This window comes from Carassius auratus, chromosome 41 (assembly GCF_003368295.1).
Source record: "Carassius auratus strain Wakin chromosome 41, ASM336829v1, whole genome shotgun sequence".
Lineage (NCBI taxonomy): Eukaryota > Metazoa > Chordata > Actinopteri > Cypriniformes > Cyprinidae > Carassius > Carassius auratus.
Genome location: NC_039283.1, coordinates 2662505 through 2684575, shown reverse-complemented (window position 1 = coordinate 2684575; position 22071 = coordinate 2662505). Strand labels below are relative to the sequence as shown.

At 35.9% G+C, this 22071-nt stretch overlaps 1 protein-coding gene across 7 annotated transcripts in view; it reads left to right on the top strand.

Annotated features, from left to right (window-relative positions):
- The first annotated feature begins 142 nt into the window (after nucleotides 1-142).
- The window catches only part of LOC113059778 (clathrin coat assembly protein AP180-like), a 34947-nt gene continuing 13018 nt past the window's right edge, over nucleotides 143-22071 (top strand). For 5 of the 7 annotated variants that reach the window (XM_026228364.1, XM_026228365.1, XM_026228362.1 and 2 more), the window contains exons 1-15: nucleotides 143-904; nucleotides 10640-10782; nucleotides 12692-12767; nucleotides 12973-13075; nucleotides 14185-14278; nucleotides 14430-14541; nucleotides 14651-14757; nucleotides 14851-14892; nucleotides 17758-17819; nucleotides 17972-17977; nucleotides 18586-18598; nucleotides 19690-19826; nucleotides 19935-20017; nucleotides 20451-20465; nucleotides 20800-20985. In XM_026228364.1, the coding sequence (XP_026084149.1) occupies nucleotides 775-904; nucleotides 10640-10782; nucleotides 12692-12767; nucleotides 12973-13075; nucleotides 14185-14278; nucleotides 14430-14541; nucleotides 14651-14757; nucleotides 14851-14892; nucleotides 17758-17819; nucleotides 17972-17977; nucleotides 18586-18598; nucleotides 19690-19826; nucleotides 19935-20017; nucleotides 20451-20465; nucleotides 20800-20985 (1309 nt within the window). In that variant the 5' untranslated portion in view covers nucleotides 143-774. The remainder of the gene's footprint in view (nucleotides 905-10639; nucleotides 10783-12691; nucleotides 12768-12972; nucleotides 13076-14184; nucleotides 14279-14429; nucleotides 14542-14650; nucleotides 14758-14850; nucleotides 14893-17757; nucleotides 17820-17971; nucleotides 17978-18585; nucleotides 18599-19689; nucleotides 19827-19934; nucleotides 20018-20450; nucleotides 20466-20799; nucleotides 20986-22071) is intronic. The other 2 variants (XM_026228363.1, XM_026228361.1) reach the window with 2 other exon arrangements.

Below are 22071 nucleotides of genomic sequence, written 5' to 3'. Positions count from 1 at the left end.
GCAATCTGGGGTTTTAATGACGTGTGACCTGACTCATGCGTGGGGGCGGAGTGATAGCACAAATAAATAAATATTGAGTCCAGCAGCTGGGACCGCGGCTTCCCGTTTATCGCTGCGTGTCATCCTCCTAGTTCAGCAATTGTCCAAACCTGGACATAGCCACGGGGTGAAGGAAAAGAAAGGAGAGCGGTTTTTTTTTTAGAGATGAGGAGAACAACGCAAGCCGTTTGGATGTTAGGGTGACTGCACATCGAGCGGTGTTTGTCAGGAAGATTAATCCTTGATCTGGAGGAGGAGAGAAGGACGACTGGTCGAGCCGAGCATCATCGTGACAGCCTCTTCCAATACAACGCTCAAAGAACGAGGAACATATTTTAAGACTTCATAAAAATCGTCTTCTATAACCTTAATGCTCATCGTTTACTCTTTTTAAATACCTGTTTGCGTTATAAATCGTCATTACGCATCTTTTATATGCTCCCGCATCCACACGAGGCGAATACACGGCTCAGGCGTTGACCTGGAATATTTATTATAGTAAACACAAAGTCTCGCTCTGTATGATTTAGTATTGCCTTAAATATGCCCGTCGCTCACCATCCATGGTAAAGTCTTTTTCTCAGCTTGGTCTCGATAACAGTCACATCATATTAATATCGGAAACTGTGGCCGAGAATCCGATTTAAAGGGCCTCATTCTTGTGGACGCTTTGGACCATCTCGACGCGTCTCTTTACACGGGAATAAGAGCGTTTGAATCCGCGAGGGACGGAGGATGTCGGGTCAGACTTTGACGGACCGCATCGCCGCGGCGCAGTACAGCCTCACGGGATCCGAGGTGGCTCGTGCGGTGTGTAAAGCGACCACGCATGAAGTGATGGCACCTAAAAAAAAACATCTCGAATGTAAGTGGGTTCAGGTTAAGATTACACCTTTCTTTACCTTGTTCATGCCTATCAAATATATCTACCATCTTTTCACCCATAAACTTATTAATGGTTTATTTGCCCCCTTTGCCCATTATGATCATGCAGTGGCTCTTCAAAGGTCATCAGATACCATTGAATCGGTTAGATGGGCCTATGGTGATGTTTTTGTGTCAGCATTGTAGAATGGAGATGTGCAATTGCTCTGTGACTAATGGGCACTCATTTCACAATGTGTCTGTCACAAATCAGAGAGATGACAGAATGAGCAGAGAACATGGCTTCCGTCCACTGTATGGCCTGAGAAAAAAAGCAGACAATTTTTCTCACTCTTCCAAGTAATTTGTTTGGAAAATAATTTATTTGGTTTGAATGCATTTCATGCATTCATATGGCAAATTCTATCTATCTATCTATCTATCTATCTATCTATCTATCTATCTATCTATCTATCTGTCTGTCTGTCTGTCTGTCTGTCTGTCTGTCTGTCTGTCTGTCATCTGTCTACCATGTACAATATAGGAAGAAATATGTACTTTGAATGCCAAGGTATTCTAACTATATACCCTAGAACCTTTTGACTACTAACTGTAAGTTTACTGTAAGTGTACTCCATGTTGGAAGCATAATAGGAAGTGTATTCAGAGTTAGACTAAAGTAATCAACCTTACGCAGCCGGTGGCCTGGAATGGTTTCAGTAGCCCCAGTCCGTTTTCATTGCTTCTCAGTTTCACCCCTGCTGAATTATACATTCCTCATTCAGGTCAAAGGTGAGGATGTCACCAGAAACATTAAGTAAAGAATTTGATACAGACTTTCCACCCCTTTGATATTCTATTATAGTGTAAAACTCTAAATGTCTTACTGTGTTTCATGTAAAGTAATTTTATGGAATGACAAAATATGCATGTTATTTACCCAGGACACTGGTAGTAAAAGGAGTTGGTAGAAATTGGACACAAAACAGGCAAACAATCTTTCAAATTCAAACAGAGTTTGTGTATTAAAGTGCATGTCATATTTATATGAAAAATAGGACAAAGCATTTAAAATGGGCTCATGCTGAAGTTTGAGCACTTTCTCTTTGAAATATGGTGCATTGTGTTAAATCAATTGCTTTCAAACAGTCCTGATCAGCATCACAAAAGGTCTTCGTTTGTGGCAGGTGTCCCAAGCTCCTAAGCACTGTGACACACCCACATCTGTCTCAGAGGAGCATGGGTAATCAGAACAAGTCAGTTAAATCAGGGATAAGCAATTCAACTGTGTGGCTCGGGACAAAATCACATGGTTAGAAGTTTATTCTTTGGTTTCGATGCATGTGATCTCCCCTTGCTGCATATTTATTCTGTTTATTTATTGTTTCAAACCCCTCAGTATTTTGTATGCACCATTCAGCACTCAGTCAATTCCTCAGCAATCTATTTAATGTTCTGACTCATCATTAGTTCACCTCCCATTTTGTAATGTACACTCATTTCAGTATAATAACGTGGCTTGTCTTGATTTTTTTGATTTTTTGTAGACTATAAGATGATTTATTTCACCTCACTTGTATTGTTTCCAAATCCGTCCTGGATTGTTTAAACATTTTATCATCATTTTAAACATCTGAGCTTTTCTCAGAACTAACTTAACATTTCTTTACTAATTTTGCAATTATGTCTTACCAACTGTCATTAAGGTGATATTAGTGGATGCATGTAGTAATTTTTCCTTAAGTTCACACAGGTGTCCTAGCAGTAACCATGTAGATCATTACATTTACTATGGACTTGTTCTGCTATAGCGTTTATTTTGTCAGCCATTTTTAATTTAGTCTTAGCTTTACTGTTAGTCTTTTCAATTAGTCTTAGTCTTAGTCCTGGTGTCAAATGTACTTTTATAGTTATCATATTTAATCAATCTTGGTATGTTGTTGTTTAGTCAAGTTTTAGTCGACTAAATGTCTAAGCATTTTAGTTTAGTTTTAGTCAATGGAAACTTTTCATCACATTTTCGTCGTTCTGTTTAATAGTTAGTCTAATAAAAAAAGAAAATATATAAGTAGCACTGATTTGCGGATTTGAACTCTTGATATCTGGCAACCGCACACATAAAAGCTTGTATGGTAGAGGCATATACAGCAGTCCACAATAATGTTTTTTTTTTTGACAAAAATAAAAATAGATTTTTGCTACAGATTAAAAAAAAAATGTATCTCGTCTTTTATAATCAACGATATTGCATTTTGATTTAGTAAAAATGTATCATTTATTGACCTTATCATTGTCTTGTCATCGTCTTACTTTACTTTAAAAACACTTTTCGAAATTAACAACTTTTTTTGCTCATTACTTCTGTTCAATAAAATTTTCCAGTCAAAATCCAGTAATTTCAACAGGAATCCATGCAATCAGGAATTTCATATGAGGATAAAAAATTTCTCCTTCAGTTATTAAATGTTCATTCAGATTTGGCATGTTCACACAGAAGGCCGTTTGTAAGTGACTTGTGTGAGCTTTGATTACATTGCTACACTTTTGACAATAAACAAACAATCTTTTTGTCCAAAATATTTCTCTGTGTGATATTTGATAGCACCTTGAAACAACTTTATTCAAACAAAAAATGTCCTAATACATGAATGTGAACAAACTGTTTAGGAAATTTACAATAAGGGGTTAATATTGAATAACTTACTGCTAGTAAATTACTGCCAGTTTCTTTATGTTTGCTCCACCAATGAAAATGTTTTCAAAGGAAGCCCAGCAAAACTGTAGCGCATCCTCTAGTAACACAATGGTGGTGTTTTGTCCCTGAACCAATGTTTTTGAATGATTCAGTTGAGTGAATAAATCAAAGACAGCCACTTGTCTCCATCTTCCAATTTGAATGATTTGGCATTTTGATCTAATCAGTTGAATGAATGATTCCAACGATTAACTCATAAAGACACTTGTCATCACCTACTACTGATTTATTGATGTTACCTGCAGAAAGATTCACAAAAAAATCCCAATACTGATAAGAACATGCAAATGGCAGAGTACCACAAAACAATGAACCAACCCAGTGCTGTTGGACAATTATATCAGCATTTTATAGGTGAAATTTCTGCAAATGTTAGCAATGTTAAGATGCTTATTTTCTAAATTAAATGAAAACATGATGTTTGTATTGGCTGCTGATTATATATTTTGTTTCCCTGCTTTGTTTTTAAAATCTAATTCTAATTGGATGCATATTTGCAGTACTATTTATATTTATAGATGAGTCAAGAAAAAAGGAATGAAAAATACTCATAGGCATTTGGTTCATTCTGTCAATACTATTTGTGGATACTGAAGGTAGAATGGCAATGTGGGGCCAGACAATTGGCAGGGAGTCAAGCATCAACAGTATTATGATACAAATTCATTTTGTCTAATAACCATAAGGAGTTATATGACTGCTAGATGGGAGGGACTAAAGAAGGAAATTGTTAATCTTTTCACAAGAAAAAAGAGGCTGTTGAGGCCACCAGGGTGTCATTTCAATCAAAGTGCTGATTTAAAGAGCTTCTCTTACAGCTTAATCAGAGTAAAATTTACGTCAGCTTATGAGATACATTAAACTCACCACATTACTCAAGGGAGAATAATGCATACTGGCTAAGATGAATTTTTCAGTGCATCTCCATGAATCCGTCTCACTCTTTTTCTTTCTCTTTGTCTCTTCCCGTCTGCGTCACTCTAGCTTGCTCTTTCTGTCTGTCCATGACTTTTAGCAACTACAAATCAAATGTTGCAACACTGTTGATGCTCTGTCTGCAGTGTGTGAAAGTAAAAGAGTGAAAGATGGTGCTGCACTGATACCACTCGCAAAGACAAATCAGCAGTGCTGTGACGTCACAGTATTAAAATGTAGCTTTCAGCCAATCACGACAAGTCATAGTGGCTGGCAGAGTGCTTTCAGTACCCTGGACAGAGACACTACCACTGCAGCCAAACTAAAACCTTCAATTCTTATATTCTGCCAATTGCTGTTATTCCAGCACCCTTCCCCCTACACTGCTGACTTAGAGGTCATTGCGTCCTTGGAGCCTTAGTCATTGTCCATGCTAATTTTAAACTCCAAAATGAGTAATTTATGATTTCTTACAAGCACATGCACATGGTTGCACTTGAATGTAGAGAGAGAGATGCTCTTCGGCTCATTCATTGCACAGATGTTTGTAGTGCTGCTTGCTTAATGGGGAAAAGTGCTAAATTTGTTGCCTGGGTTAATCAGGCTACAATCACACTGGCAGTCGTGTACATGGCATCGATGGGTGCTGTTAGTACACCGCTGTGCCATAAATAATGCAAGACGAGATGTGTTTCCTGTGTAATCTGACTGCCAGGCCCCCAGGAGAGCAGGGGGCAAGGATCTTGACCGGGTCTGCCATTAGAGATTAGGCTACATAGGATGCTACTGATTCTCACATTGGAGGAGAAGTCAAACAGACTGAGATTATAAAAATGTCATGCTAAATATTGAGATTAGATTTTTTCAAACGAGGAAGGGGGTTACAATGGGTAAAGTGACTAGAGATTAATCTGGAGAGGTAAAACAGAGCACTGTGATTATAATAGCACTTTCGTGTTTATCTTATGTCAGATGCTCAGTCAACATGAAATATGTTAGCAAAGCATTTTGCTTCCATAAAGTGACTCATTTCAGTGTTACACACATTCAAATTCTATGATATACCATATGATACCATATAAATTATCGACTGGTATGAGATTTTAATTTATTGGGTGATATTGGATTTAACTCTGCATGCTTATTTCATCTGTTTTATTTATTTAGATTACCTTTGCTATCATCTAATACTCCCTTAAAAAATGGTTACTGGCCAGCTTATAGTAATATTAATGCATCCCTAAATATAGGTGCATAAAATGTCTATTTATCTAAGCAAAGTCATTTGTCATTTGGACAGAAAATTAAAAATACTTTTTGGTAGCAAAAGTGACAGTATATTTTCATTTAAAAATGTAGGGTGAGACTTTAAAAAATGGGGTTTGTTTGGATTTCATATTGATTTTACTGCAAATAGATTTTAATTGAATCACACTTAAACATTAAGCAAAATAAAGTCTTATAATAAACTATTGGGGTATGCACTCTGTGTATTTGGGCATTAGACTGTATATGTGTAGACTGTATATATTTCACTGTAGACTGTTTATGTACACTGTATATATTTGCTAATATTATTAACAAAATTGTCTTAAGGAAGTAAAATGTGATTTACTTACATATTTGTAAAATGTTAAAATATTTCCTTTGGCAGAAATAAAAGTGTTAAGATATAATATGCCCTCACGTCTGCACTACAGAAAGGAAGATATTCTCCTGTACAGGCTGGTTTATACTGGTTTCTTCTTAGATGCTACATCGCCACGCTTCTTGCCAGTGAGGGCACATGGGTAGGCTCTCAGTTGTTTTGCTCCAGGGAGCGTCCTATAAATAAATAGAGCTTTTCAGGCTTCATTCATCTGCAGTGGTTTATGGCTGTTTTTGTTTTTGAAATACACATATTCAGCTCTCATTTATTACACACTCTATCTTAAAACCAAAATTCATTCCATCTCGCACCTCAGTTTGCAGAGCTCTGCAGAATGGAAATGGAGAAACCGTCAATTTCTGTAAAAACAAGCAGCTAGTAGTACAGCATCTTTGGCTGTTGATTATTGGTAAAAATATGCAAACATTAAACTTGTCTTAAACAATAAAATAAGTGCACCATGGCCAGGTTATCTAAGGTCTGAAATATTTAAGACAATCACTTGTTATAAAAAGCTGACTGTAATGTACAGTACCTTAACAGGCTCCATATTTGGTTGCTCAGTCATTGTGCAAGTTTGCAATAAAAGCTTGTTTAGTATCACATGACACCTCATTGACAGCATAAATTACAGAAGCATTCTGTGACATTAAACAAGCTTTTATGATATGACATAACAATACATAGAAAAATGACACTTCTTGGAGTAGACATCTCAGCAATGGTTACTCGCATCCTCAACATGCAATAATGCACACAATTAAGTCGCTTTAACTAACAAAGAATGCAACTACACAGTCATTTCACATAATTTTTCAATCTCTGAGTAATTGGACACAAACCTAGTCAGAACTCACCCAGCCGCAGAGCATGCACTACAATAATAAGAGCTGTATGGAAATGTGTTTGTTTGAAATATCACTGTTGCAGCAATATCTGATTGTGCCATTAATTATTCGAATGTGAATCTTTCTCACTTTAGATTATTAGTATTCAGTTTTTGTGTCTTTATTGTCTTCTCATGTCATAACTTTTATTTGGAAATTTTTTCTTGGTCTGTGATCGGATCCTCTTCAGTCGTGTAGTTATCAGGTTTGCTCTTCTGTATTTCTAGTCTACACATTTCCCTTTTCCTGTGCCTGACATTAGTCAGTGTAACCAGGTTTTGACTGGTGGGTTTTTATAATTAACACTATAATGACTAAAGAAACACATGGGATCAATCGACGCTGGTTAATCCATGAACATGACCACAGGAAACCAGCAAACAGGTAGATAATAAGCCCTTGTTGTACTTTAGAAAGTTGGAAGAGACACTATATTGTTTGTAAAGGTTGGACAAACAATTTTTGTTCAACCAAGAACTCTAAAGAGTCACCTTATGCTAGTTTGGTGTTTGTAAACTATCAATATATTACAGATAACCGATGTCTGGTTGGTAATTCACTAAAGCGAATGAACAGTACTCAGAATACTACCACTAGATTTGTAGCTCACTGATATACTAGTGCAAAACAATATATATAAAAATCTTATTTACGATCTTGTCATGATTAAATGTCAATCACCCATTGGAAGATTTGCAGTTCAAACTAAATAGTCTTTCTTAAGTTCAATAGCATTTGTGCATAATGTCGTGTGTTGAGTCAGAACCCAGATCAGAGCTGCAGTAAGTTTTCTTTTACAGTTTTTAGCTATTCTATTAGGAGGACACTCACTGTTAAGTGGCTTTTAACTGGCCTCTTGTTTCACTCCATGGCTGTGTACATTGCTTAATTAAATGTTGCCATGTCTTAATATTCAACGAAGGAGACCTGGTTTACCTGGGTAACAGGCGGTTTAAGCATGTCTGTCTCCCCTCCTACTTATGTCTTTAGAAGAGTTAAAATTACTGGCTAAGTGACGGACCGCTCTGTGCATTTTGACACATGGCATGATACCTGTGTTATGTTTGTAATAGCTATCTCAGTGTGTATAAATTCATGAAGCAATTACTCAACAATGAAGTGCATGTTCTAGAGATTTCTCTGCTGCTAATGGTCACTTCATTATACTCAAGGTGTCCAGTCCATTTATTCACCTTATTTTGCAATGCAGAAGTAAGCTATTTTCTTTGAATGTACATTTATTATAAATCAAAATATGAATTTGAATTTTGAATTTTTACAAAACAGTGACAACAAATTCATTTTTTTCTTTCTTAAATATATATATATATATATATATATATATATATATATATATATATATATATATATATATATATGCAAGAGGTGTTAAAAACACCTTGTATTTTTATCATTTTGTAATAAGAAAGACTTTTTGGATATTGACTTTGACCAGTTACAAAGGTCATGGGAAGTACAGGTTCAGGGGATAGAAAATTAGCTCAAAATAAAAAGTATAGAAGCCACTAGAAAGTCCTGCCTCAATGGAAAAACAAATGTATGTGTGGCAAATGGATCTGCCACCGATACTGTAATTTGCTCCTGTTATTGAACAGGGAGAGTGGCCAAGTTGATGGTCAATAATAGTTGGGGAGCTCAGAGGTAGTTTTTCAGTCTGCTAGATTAGCTGACGGTGCAGCTGCATCTCACTGCATTTACAGTGTGACTGCTGCACTCTGATACCATTTGTGTATTGTGAGCAGTGCTTCAGCTTAGCAAGTTATTGGTTTGGCTGTTTTTTCAAAGTTTTTTGTGCATGTGTAAGCATTCCTACTATGTGTAAATTGAGAACCGTGAGACGCTTTATATCTGACTGCGCAACTGATTCTCCAACCCAGCTTTCTCTCTTTGTAAATAATTTAGGAAGCGAAGGCTAAGTCAGTGATACTGTGTCCTTTCTTTAAATACTACTGCACAAAACTTTATTATATTACGACTCATATGTTATTATAATTAGTTTTAGGCAATTTTCTCTCTCTCTCTTTCTCTCTCTCTCTCTCTCTCTCAACAAAAAAAAAACATTTAAACATCAGTGTAAAAATTCTTAGTACAGTGACCTTAAGTATCCTAAATCCATACCTATAAGTATGTCATATTGTGAGAAAAAGAACTAGGGCACAACTAGGTTTTTATTGTTATCATTTAGTTCAGGTGACATATGAAGGTGGTTCTGATCTCACATTACATCCCAGCAGGCTGTGATGATGTGCTTTAAGGTGCCAAACCAGGGTGTTGTTCAATTTTTAAGCTTTTTAGAGGATGCCCTGTTATTGTGGTCTCTGCAATTATATAATCTCTTCTTGTACATGAATGTGAGTGTACCCTTCCTCTTTCAGTCAAGGTGACTGCATCCCTCAGCCCCCTGGTGTTTTTCTACCCTATTTCGCCTTTAAATAATTAATAATTTACTATGTGGTGAGAGAAGCTGCTGCAAGTCGTTCCATTGTGAAATATACATCATAGTCTCTTAATTGGATTATAATCATATATTAACTGATATTAGAATTATTGAGACTCTGTTACAGTGGTTTCAGGATGTGTTGTGATGTGTAGTTCATGATGAAGGATGGGTGGTGTATGTGTGGTCTGTAGGAGGAGAGCAGGCTGCTTTGTCTGAATCTCCTTAGAGACAGATACTGATAGAAATCTGTGTGTGTGTGTGTGTGTGCACACTTCCTCCTGCAGTGAAGGTGTGACAGAAAGAAAAAGAGAAGGACTGAGAAATTTCTCTGAAAATATGTCTTTCTGTTTGAAAACTTATCCGTCTTTCTGTCTACCTGATTATCTGTGTATGCTTGTCTGTTTAATTGTCTGTCTTTATGTCTAACTTTCTGTCTGTCTAACAAGCTGTCTTTCTAACTTTTAGTATGTAACTAACTGCATGTCTTGCATTCTCACTGACTATTATATCAACTATTTATTATCTGACTGACAGTCAAATATCCAACTGCCTGTCTGTTTAACAGTGTAACTGTCTATCAGTCTGTCTGTCTAACTGTCTCTTGGTCTGTCTAGCTGTCCAACCGTCTACTATATCCGTCTAACTCTTCAACTAACCATCTGTCTGTCTGTCTATCTATTTATTCTACTTCACTTTCTAGCTTTCCCCCATGTCTGTTTAATGCTCCCATTTAAAATATTTTGGTGCATTGTCAGATGTCATATTGAGCCATTTTGTCACGCACTGGTGCACCACAGAATTCCCATCGCACTGCATTATTCAATGTTATGACAGTGCTGTAAAAATAAATCACCTGTTCTGTTCCTTTCATATCTGCATTATTAAGCCTAGGCTGCTCTTTATGGATACTATATGCCATAGCCATACCTACATTGAGAAGTTAAATCATAATGACTTAAAGTTGTGAACTCTCTCTTGATTTGGCCTTTTGATCGTAAATGTCTTTTAATAGTATGTTTGATGTACTACCTAAATAAGCTCTGAATATTGTATTTCATATTCCCTGGCAGACTTGATCCAGGCAACCCAGGAGTCCAATGTCAATATTCCCCAGATGGCTGATACCCTGTTTGAGAGAGCGGGAAATGCCAGCTGGATCGTGGTCTTCAAGGCTTTGGTCGCCACTCACCACCTGATGGTCCATGGCAATGAGGTGAGAATCAAGCAGTGTTCTTGATATGATAGTTGTGAGGTAAACGAGTATTAATTCCTGATATTTTGAATGAAATTATTATTATGAAGACAGAGTGTCAGGTGTGGTTATGGATAGATGTTTGTGGTGCATATGCTGAGCTGAAGTCTTGTCTGTACATATATGTCAAACTGGGGCTAGTTGTCACAGGGGCTGTATCTCAGTAATTATACGCTTTTGAGGCAAAGGTCCACTTAGACAAATATGCAATTCAAAAGGTAAAAAAAAAAAAAATATATATATATATATATGTATATAATCAGCACAACTTTCTGAAAGACGTTAATGCAGGGTCTGCATAATATTTAATCTTCATCAACTGTGAAAACAAACGTTTGTGAAGTCTTGCCTTGAATTGGAATAATTTTCTGAGGAGCTTATCCCTACAGCTGACCACCTGTTGCACTCAACGCCCTCTGGCTGTCTCTTATCGCTGTTATCACACCCATCAGACGCACAATAGGAGCAGAGACATTCTCCCTCTTTATCTTTCTGTCAAGGTTGGTGATGTGTGGTGACAGAGACACCGGAGAGAGATAAGGCAGATAGCAGTGGAAGGCAGAATGATTTTAAAGAGTGAGAAGAATGGATGATGAAATGAGGGAGCTTGATGGAGATGGTTAATTGCAGCTAAGGATAATTGAGTAAATATGTTGCAACAGATGTATGATTAGATTAACATTTAAACAGAAAGAGACTGATTTGTTCATCTTGTGGTGTTTCAATACGAGGGTTCTATAAAATCATCCTTGGCTAAAAGTGATGGATGTAAAATACAGAGTGTTGATTAGTCCTAAAAGCATTGGCTTTCATTCTGCTGAATATGCAATGAGGAAAAATATGTCATAGCAATAATATATAGCAGATGAGCTCACCTCCCAGCATTCTAATTAAAGAGAGCTATTCAATTATGAATGTGACCTCACTGACCTGCCAGACTGCTTTTTTTCTGAGGGTACAAAGGTGCTGCTCCATAATCTTCCCCCAATGTTTAATTTGTTATTGTGGATATGAAAGCAAGGAAAGACAGAGGTTTAGCTTGATACTCAGACAGGAAGTGATTTTTATACTCTCACTATGGAGGAAAAAGTCTGCAGGATGTGTTCTATTACATCAGGCTATGTGCCTCTACAGGTCTCATACTTTACACAAGGGAAGTATTTACCCTGACACATGGATATTTGAAATGGTTAATATTCTGACCTAGATGATTAAAAGTGTTATATATAGCTTCATCTCCACAAGCCTCTGTATTGATCAGCTGACACATCAGTTAAACTCTGAAAGGCAGACGTGAAAATGGCAAAGCACACTGAGATAGTGTAATGTTGGCATAGGTTTGCAAAAAATGAAAAGATCATTCACGAGTAAATACAATAATATATAACTTAGTTTTTTCTTCCCAGAATTCATGATACAAAAATGCAATATATCAGTTTCTTTCATCAGTATTTTTCTCTCAATTTCAAGTAAAACATGAAAAAATCTAATCATGAAACAAATTGTAGAAACAAATTGCATTACATAATAAGGCTTTCTGTAGTATATACCAAAAATTAAGATTTTTTTTCCTTAAATTAAGCTTATTTTTCTATAAGCTTACCTTTTTTCCATTTAAGCAAAAGTCTAACAGCATTTATATTAAAATAATAATAATAAAATTGACAATTAGCTAAGAAAAAAACAAAAACATAATTCAACATATTTGTCTGAAATAATGTTTTGTCTTATACAGTTTTGCTTCTCAAGTAAATTTATCATGTTTTAAAGATTTTAGATTCAGGCTGTATCCAATGCTTATATGCAGCAAATGTGCTGATTTTTCTTGATGAAACCTCTGCTATTTTTTTAATTATTTTTTTATTTTCAGAGGTTCATCCAGTACCTGGCCTCCAGGAACACCCTATTCAATCTTAGTAATTTTTTGGACAAAACTGGCTCTCATGGTAAGTATTATTTCATGCAGCGAAATAATACTGATCAAAATCTCCTTTTTTGACATTAAATCACCATGAAAAGTTATGTAAGCTATAATTAAGTGCACTGTTCTTAAATTAGCCACTGATAATTTTTGTTTTGTCAACTTTGTTGTCCTGCCCAATTGAATATGTCTATGAATAGGAATCTATTCATAAATGCTTATACTTTCAGGTTACGACATGTCAACATTTATCAGACGCTACAGCAGATACCTGAACGAGAAAGCGTTTGCCTACAGACAGATGGCTTTTGACTTTGGCCGAGTGAAGAAAGGGTAAATTAATCCTCTCCTACATGTCTGTACCCTGAGTTAACAAGTGCCCAGTGCATTGGAACGCTACAGAGCAATAACAGATTTGAGTGGGAAGCTGGGAAATCAAGGACACCCTCTAGCCGCTGTAAAGAGACTTGTGATGCTTTTTTAGAAAAGCACTTACATTTACCAAGTTTCCTGCTCCCTCGGTACTATTGTGTGCGAGACCTTGTTAAGTAAAATGGGGCATTACTCACAGACTGCTTACTCTACAGTATGTTGGCAACCAACGTCTCATTTCAGGCACAGTGAAAGAGCTACAACACATAAATTGGCTGATTTAGCTTCCTCAGATGTCCTGAACAAACAGTTAACAGCTAACATCTCAAACACCCACCCACAGATGATTAGAGGCTAATGGCCATTCACATCAAGGAAACCAATGAGATATACTTTAGAAAATCATTGAAATTGAAATTGAAAAGAATAACGGTGGAATGATGTCAACAGAATTACTTTCCGAGTGTGGTGATAACAATAAAAATGTTGACAGCCGAACAGAATCCTGCATGATGACAGAACTACAGCACATGCTTATAATAAACAGAACATTGAAGTGTCAATGTGGCCGCTAAATCAGTTATCATTATAGTTATCATTTTTGACCTTAAAAATAGTTAATTTTCTAGTCATGTTCCCTTAAAGGCAACCTCTCTTTGGTCATATTTGTCTGTATAATTTATTTCTGCTATATACTTATACATTATATGGCTAGATAACACCAAATACTTTAATAGATGTCATTAAGATTTTAAATTAAAATGCAAACAGATACAACATTTTAGATGCTTTGGTCACTATTTCCTTTACATTTTTCAAAGTTTTCACGAGCTCATTTTAAATGGTCAGTGTAACAAATTAAGTTTATATTATGATATGTAAAATTCCCAAAAATACTTAAAGTCATATGATCTTAACATTTATGTAACATCTTAACATCATATGATATTTAACATCATTAACCCAAGAATTGTATTATACCTGACAGTCTTCTTTGGGGTTCACTTACATATGATGTATTCTTTGCAATGAATGTCATGTGAATGTGTGTGTGTGTGTGTGTTTCTCAGTGCTGATGGTGTGATGAGAACAATGTCTACAGACAAGCTCTTGAAAGGCATGCCCACACTGCAGAGTCAGATTGATGCTCTGCTGGAGTTTGATGTGAGTCTGCTTCCTGTTATTATTACTGGCTGTTTTTGATCCCTGCTGCTTTTACACAGGGTTCAAACTTGACTAGCATCATGCCTTGTTAGGATACACTCTAACAAGATACAAATCTGTCACATGCTTACATTTTAGTCTGCACTTTCAGGTTCATCCAAAAGATCTTGTCAATGGGGTGATCAACGCTGCCTTCCTGTTGCTTTTCAAGGATCTGATCAAGTTGTATGCCTGCTACAATGATGGCATCATTAATCTCTTAGGCAAGTCTCAGGAATTTTATGAATGCATTAAGATTTCAAAGTCTTTAGTTTGACATCTGCAATATTTGGCACAACTATAATTTACTATAATTTCCTTGTTCACTTTCAGAGAAATTTTTCCAGATGAAGAAAGGACAATGCAAAGATGCATTGGAAATCTATAAAAGATTCTTGACACGAATGACCAGAGTCTCAGAGTTCCTCAAAATTGCTGAGGTAAACAATGTATTTTATATCATTGCTTTAATTATAAAATGTTCATCAAAATTGCATTTGTGATTCAAAGATTCTTGCATTGTCTTTCAACAGCAAGTGGGAATTGACAAAAATGATATTCCTGAACTTACACAGGTAAGGCTCACTTTAAACAGCATTTTCCACCTTTTTACATTCCTCATGATGCCAACACTCTCCATGTCAGTACTAACAATGCATGTCTGTGTTGAGGTGATGTGTTAATATGTGTTGCATGTGTCGTAGCCCTCAAATCCCTGTGGTTTTAGCCAATTGTGAGGTTGTTCTTCCACTGGGCCAGTCACAGACATCCATGTGCTACATATAAGAGGTCATTCTTCTCTCATGATAGGGCATTTGTCAGATGGCACATGTTCCATGGATCCATTCTGTCCTGTCTCCTCAGGCCGATTGACAGATTCTATACCTGTCTTCTAATTTCAGCGGTGCAGATTGATCACACAGGCTGAGAGTGTGAGTAGTGTGTGGAGCTTTTCTCCACTTTGGAGAATCCTGCAGTTCAGGAGAGAGCAGTCAATACTCATTAGCGCTCATCAAATAAACTGCACACAAAATTTCATTTTAGAGTGAACTTGGATGCGACTGAAGGATCATGAGCAGAGTAGCAGTGATGCTTGCTGTCTGAGACGAGAACTCAAGCTGCAGTCACTTTTGCATCCCAGTAATGCTGAAGAATCGCCAAGAATTGAGTTTCCACAATCATTCAGACCCATGTTATATGTAGAATAAAGCAATTGGTTTAGGAACTATTTAAAGATGCTGACAATTGGAATATCAGTAGATTTCTCTCTGATGGAATATTTAACTGAGTGACATGTAAGAATGGGTTCTACTCACTGATCTATATAGATCAGTGGTTCTACTGTACATTTTAAATGAGGAAAATATGAAAATAGGCACTTTCCATGAATATGGAGCACTTTGGTGTTCTCTGACTTTTTTTTTTTTGTTTGTTTATTTTATTGAAGCATTACAAGCACAAATTAAATGTTTTTCTTTTGTAAAGTTTTGGGTCATTTTGGCTTTTTATGCACATACTTAACATTATTTTCACCATATTACAATAAATGTAATATGTCTTTTGATTTAGTTCAAGAAGTACAATTTGAACATTTTCGTACAGCATGCCATTTTTTAAAAGTATTTCTATTTTTATAGTCATTTATTTCCAATTTTTACAAATATTGTTTCAATTTGCCACCCAATAAGTCATATTTTAAACTTTTTTTTTTTTACAGCTTTTTACACATTTTTTAAATGTTATTATATTTATGAATTGTTTTATTTTTATTTTTTGCAAATGCTGTTGTGATGACTGCCTCTTGACACGCTTTCAAAACTGTTACCCATAATAATAAATCAGATATTTTTTTTTTACTTTATAGGAAATACACATTTAAATTATACAATTTTTAAAAATCTAAAATATCCATAACATTTTTAATCTCCTGCCATCTTCCTATTTATTGAAAAAGACTTAATTTGTGTTGAGTAGTTTCATTTTCCTGTTTTGCACCCTATTCATGGAAAATGTCAACACTGTGAAACTAATCAGACTCTATAAAACAGAATGATCTAATGGTTTTATGATTGTAGGAACTCTGTTATGAGATTAGGAGGGGTTTTCATGCTGGCAGAAATGGGGGAGGCTTGCTCTAAAAGCATGCTGTGCGTGATGTTAGGGTAGGATGGTTGTCTACTTCAGATATTCTGGATCAACGGCTGAGTTTAGGACATGCTGGATGGAGACGTGCATGACTGCCTGGGTTCTGGATTTGGCAGTGGTTGTAATTGGGTAACTCAAAAAAAAAGTTTTTATCTTCACACAAAAGTTCACACACAATTTAGATATTTCTATTTAAAGGTCTTTAGTGTATTGAAATCCTTCAATAGCTGGATTTCGCATAGGTTGATAAATCATCTCCTTTGTGCCCCAAAAAAAACTCTCATGTCTTACTGGAACTAAAAAGACACAGCACTAGAGTCTTTCTAGGTTCCTAACCTCACACATTTGTGTCTACAACACATTGTTTAAAGATCACTTTTATCAGCTAAGTATAAAACACAGGGAAAATTAATTCAATTTCAAATTTGTATGACGGTGTTTAACTGTGAGTTTGTTTGTGTGTGAGACAGAGAATGGGAAAGGGGGTGAGGGATATTGAGGGTATACCTAAGGTGAGAGGATTGGTGTATTTGACCAACACTTCAGCTCAAACCTCAGAGGCGCTTCTCAAATCACTAATCTGTCTGCTAGAGCACCAGAATAATTGTCTGAGAGTGCTGCCCTGAAGGATTGGTTTAGCTGCCACTGCTGGTATTACTGGATGAACAGTAATAGGCCATGTATATTCATATTACTCTGAAATACTCTATTCTGATAGTTTAAACACACCTTCCTGCAGACATATGTTTCCTAATACTGACTGTTATCCGGTGGCAGCTCTTTGGTATTACGGCACATCATTTCATATTGCCCTAGGTCAAAGTCTTTTTATTTAGCTATTTTTTGTAAATTAATCACAAAAGTTTTCCAGTTTTTATATATTGTTTTAATTTCTATGATTTGTCTGGCCTATTTAGCTGTTACTGCATGACATTTTTACCCATGAGATACACCCACCAGCGATTATGTGGCATGTCTAACAAATAATGTGCTCTGAATCTTTTTGCTGTGCCTGAATGCATGAGTGAGCATGCTGCAGTGCATTGTGGGCCCCACTGGGGCCGAGAACTAAAGCATTGTGTTCTGCATCCAAACCAGTGTAAGCCTCAAGTCTATTGCTTGTATACATTTATTGTCTTAGAAACGTATAAAGTGTTAGTCATTTTCTAGTACACTTTGTCCTCTTCTTGTCTTCACTTAGTATTAGCAGCTTGACTTGTCTTTTTGTGTTTTTTAGTCTGAAACATTGTGTCCTTAGTGGTAGGTCACTTTAGCATTGTTTTGTGGCTTTGTAGGCTCCTGAGAGTCTTCTGGAATCTCTGGAGACACATCTCAACACGCTCGAGGGGAAGAAAGTGTAAGTGCTTTAATTCTTTTGAATAGCATGAAGTAATAAACTAAATGACAGTCTTTGCTTTTTCTTGAATAAGCAAGGCCTTTTTACTACTAATAAAATAACTACTTTTATTACAAAGAGTAATATTTTACCTCCTTTCCTTGTGTTAACAGTGATGAGTAAGTATTTCTGCAGAATCAACTTATATGTAAACTGATTAAAATGATTATTTTCGTACTGTAATGGTGATTTTGTCGTCATTGTGGTGTTTAAAGTTCTATAGACTGATGGTTGAACTTCAGTTTTAATTTTCAGCATTTTAAAATGCTGAAGTTCCCTCTCTTTATAGAATGAATCATTTTTAGTCTAGCTTTATAATTAAGTTCACTCTGTACAAACTGAATCAGACTGAACTTAACAAACTAACAGTGCCAGCCCTGAATGGATTGATTTCTCAATATGAATTGATCAATTTCTCAATATTAATTTCAGTGTCGTGTGCACATTTGTATTGCAACTGAATACTACACATTCCCCAATGCATGCCTGATGGGGTGTGGGTTATTTTAGAATTGTTTATATTTTCCCACAAGAAAGAATTAAAAAAGTACCAGAGTAAAAAGATATTTTATTTTCATTAATAATGTCTTGTTGACCTGCCTGCTATTTGAAAATAATTGTCATGAATTATTATAATTCCATCATTTAACCTTTTGAGTATAGGTTAATGTTTTGGAATAGTTATTTTAAAAGCCATTCTTATATTCTTTACATTTTCTATCACTAGGTCACCGACTAAGGTGAGTAATTAATAAAAATTAAAATATATTTTTTTAATTTTTTAAGCATTTTGTAAGCATTTTTTAAAATGTGATTATGCAGTATTACACTATAGTTCAAAAGTTTGAGGTTAGTAATTGTTTTTTTAATGTTTTTGAAGTATTTTAAAATGTAAAATCTGAGTTTTCAGCAGTCATTACTGCAGTCTTCAGTGTCACATGATCCTTCAGAAATCTTTCTAATAAGCTGATTTGATGCTTAAGAATCATTTCTTATTATTAGCAATGTAAAAAAACAAAAATGGACTGCTTGATATTTTTGTGGAAACCATGATATTGATGTTTTTTCAGTATTCTGGGCTAGTGAATCCCAGATAAATAAACTAGCAATGTGATAATAAAATATAATAAATACTCATATTCATAATAAACTCACTTTATCAAAACATTATTTGTTTATGATCACTATAACTAATATAATAATTAAACTTTACACAGAAACAAACTTAATTTGAACTGATTAATTAATAGTAGTAGTAGTATGTTTATATATTATACTTATTCATAATTAATGGTCTCATATTAATTTACCACTTGTACTGCATATGTTTGCAAGTTTATAAATTTAAAGCTGACGAACACAATAATGCACTGAAATAAGAAGTTTAGATAGATCATTCACTTATCAAGCTGTTGAGTTTCAGAGGAACTCTGAAAGCACGTTGCAAGATGCTCTAGTGAATGCTAAGCAGCCATTTAAACATGAACCAATCAGCTTGTGCCAAGTAAGTTTAACACTGTGAATATCATTAGATTGCGGTAAGGACTTGTCAGCATATGCCATCTAGAGTTTCATGACAGAACTTGGCATTTATTTGAGATAGAAATATTGTGTTAATATTGTAAATATATTTACTGTCACTTTTGACCATTTTAATGCATCCTTGCTGAATGAAAAATATACATTTATTTCAGACGAACATCTAACTGACCTCCAACTTTTGAACAGTAGCTTATATTATTCTGCATAATATTATACAGCATTATAAGACATTATTCGTGTTATTGTGCATTAAATAAAATAAATGGTAAACCCAACATAACACATATAGAAGGGATCTCCAACAAATAATGGAACACCTGCTGGTACCCCTGCAAAAACTGCAGAGCCCACGGCGGCAGCAGCTGCGGTTACTGAGGCCGCCGCAGCAGAGCCTGCAAAAGCTGCACCGGCTACAACCACCATCAAGTAAGTTCAACAAAATGTATAAAATGTCTCATACATAAAACACAAGCATCATTGAAATGTCTTTACTGTAGATGCATCACTCTCTCTCTTGTCATTTTCCCTTTACAGTAGTGGCTTCAATGATCTAGTGGATTTTGATCTGTTGGCTCCAACCACAGGGGCTTCAGCAGCTCCCACAGCATCATGGGGAGGTAATTTGGTGTCATTTAGTTTGTGTTGTAGGAATGTTTTATTACATTCTTTAACACTGGTTTATCATGTCAGGTCAAGTGATCACATTTCAGGTTAAAATGAGCAAAAAATCCCAGGTTTAAGAGATTTAGGCTGTTATCTGTGTATATGATTCATATCACCATTATATACGAGTTACTCCACTGAGCTAAACTGCAGGAAGCATTTTCTTTCCAAATCAGGCCAATTAGGGGAATATACTGTATATTGAGTGGGCACTCTAATGAATTATAATGACAGTCAAATGGGAGATGTTCCTCCCTTCTGCTTTTCTGCCCAAGCTTGTCAAGTCCCAGTTGTAAGCTGCAGTTTCTTTAAAAAGAAAAATTCTCCGTTCAACTAATTTAGGGACTGTCATTCTTCCTCACTCCTCTTTTTTGGCTTTGGTTTCAGATCTGCTTGGTGAGGGTGAGTAAAATGATTTTCAGATTGCAAATACATCCAGGTTCTGCCCAATGTATATTTTTTTATTTGATCATAAAAGATTATTATTTTTATTTTATTTTTTGAATCATTTCAGAATTTGAATGGTCATGACACTCTTGCATCTCGTCTACAAGGAACATTCTGAACAAACTTTTCACTTTCCGAATCCTCACTCTAGCTTTATAATGTCATTTTGCTAAACTCTTGGCATAAAAAGCTTTCTTTCATCCTGTCTACACCCTTGTCTCTCTCTCGTCCTCCTCCGTCTTTCTGAATGTTGTGGTTTGGTTGTGGCTTGGCTGTGGCGGTGTTCCAGACTCTCTGGCCGCTGCTGCTGCTAGCTCAGAAGCGCCCCTTTCTGAGGCTGACTCTGCCTCCGCAGCTCCCTCTGCCGCAGCCTCTGCTACTGAACCAGCAGCTGCCACCATCGCTGCCCCGGCTGCTACCTCGCTGCCAGTGCCTGCCTCCGCTGCCACCATCTCAGACATGGATCTGTTTGGAGGTCAGTCAGGTCATCTCCAGGGAAGAATGGGAGTTCATAGGTTGTTTAGCAGTCAGTTTGGTCGGTTTGTGTACATAGATTGATACTGGTACTAGTCACTAGTCACTGACATTTTGGTACTTCATCAAGGTACAGCAACTTCTATTTAAGTAAACACCCTTTGCCATATTGGCAGCCCTTTCTTTCATAGCGTTTCCAAAATGTGGCCTGAAGTCACCCTCATGTAGGTAAAAGCTGTTTAGTTCAATAAACCATTGGAGCATACGTTTATATTTAATTATCAGAAGCTTTTATACAAGTGAAAACAGTACAATCAGAAAGGTTTAATCCAAAAGAGACTTATTATCAGTCCTTCTATACAGCTGAGCTGATTAATTTTTTTTTTTATGAAGCAAATTGCTAATATAAATAAGGATTAGCTCACTTGAGATTACCTTGCTAGCATGGATATTTTGTAGTGTTTACATTGCCTATAGCAGACAACATGAGTGAGTGACGTGACATGACATACAGGCAAGTATGGTGACCCATACTCAGAGTTTGTGCTCTGCATTTAGCCCATCCAAAGTGCACACACACACACTGTGAACACGCACCCAGAGCACGGGGGTTTGGTGCCTTGCTCAAGGGTGTGTGTTCACAGTGTGTGTGCACTTATATATACTTATATATATATATATATATATATATTTTATTATTTGAAGTAACAGTTTTTTTTCTTATTATTCTTTTTAGTTTTAGTTTACTATAATAATAATTTTATAGTTATAAAAGTTTCAAACAAAATTACAGACCCAGATCACTGAATAAATCATCCATAATTTGTTTTGTTGTTGTTAGTTGTCATTTTTTAGCTTTGACACTTGAATGTAAAACTGGGAATAAGACGCTAAAGTACAAGCAAAAGTCTTGTGTGGAATTAATGCATTTCCTTCAAATGCACAATAATTCTGGACACTGGCTCATTTCGTACAAATCTGTGCATTCTGTTGATTTAATATTCCTCTTATTAAATCAACCAGCAGTTAAATAACCCCAGGCTATTTTTATTTCTCTCAACTAATAAATGAATTAATTCATACCTAG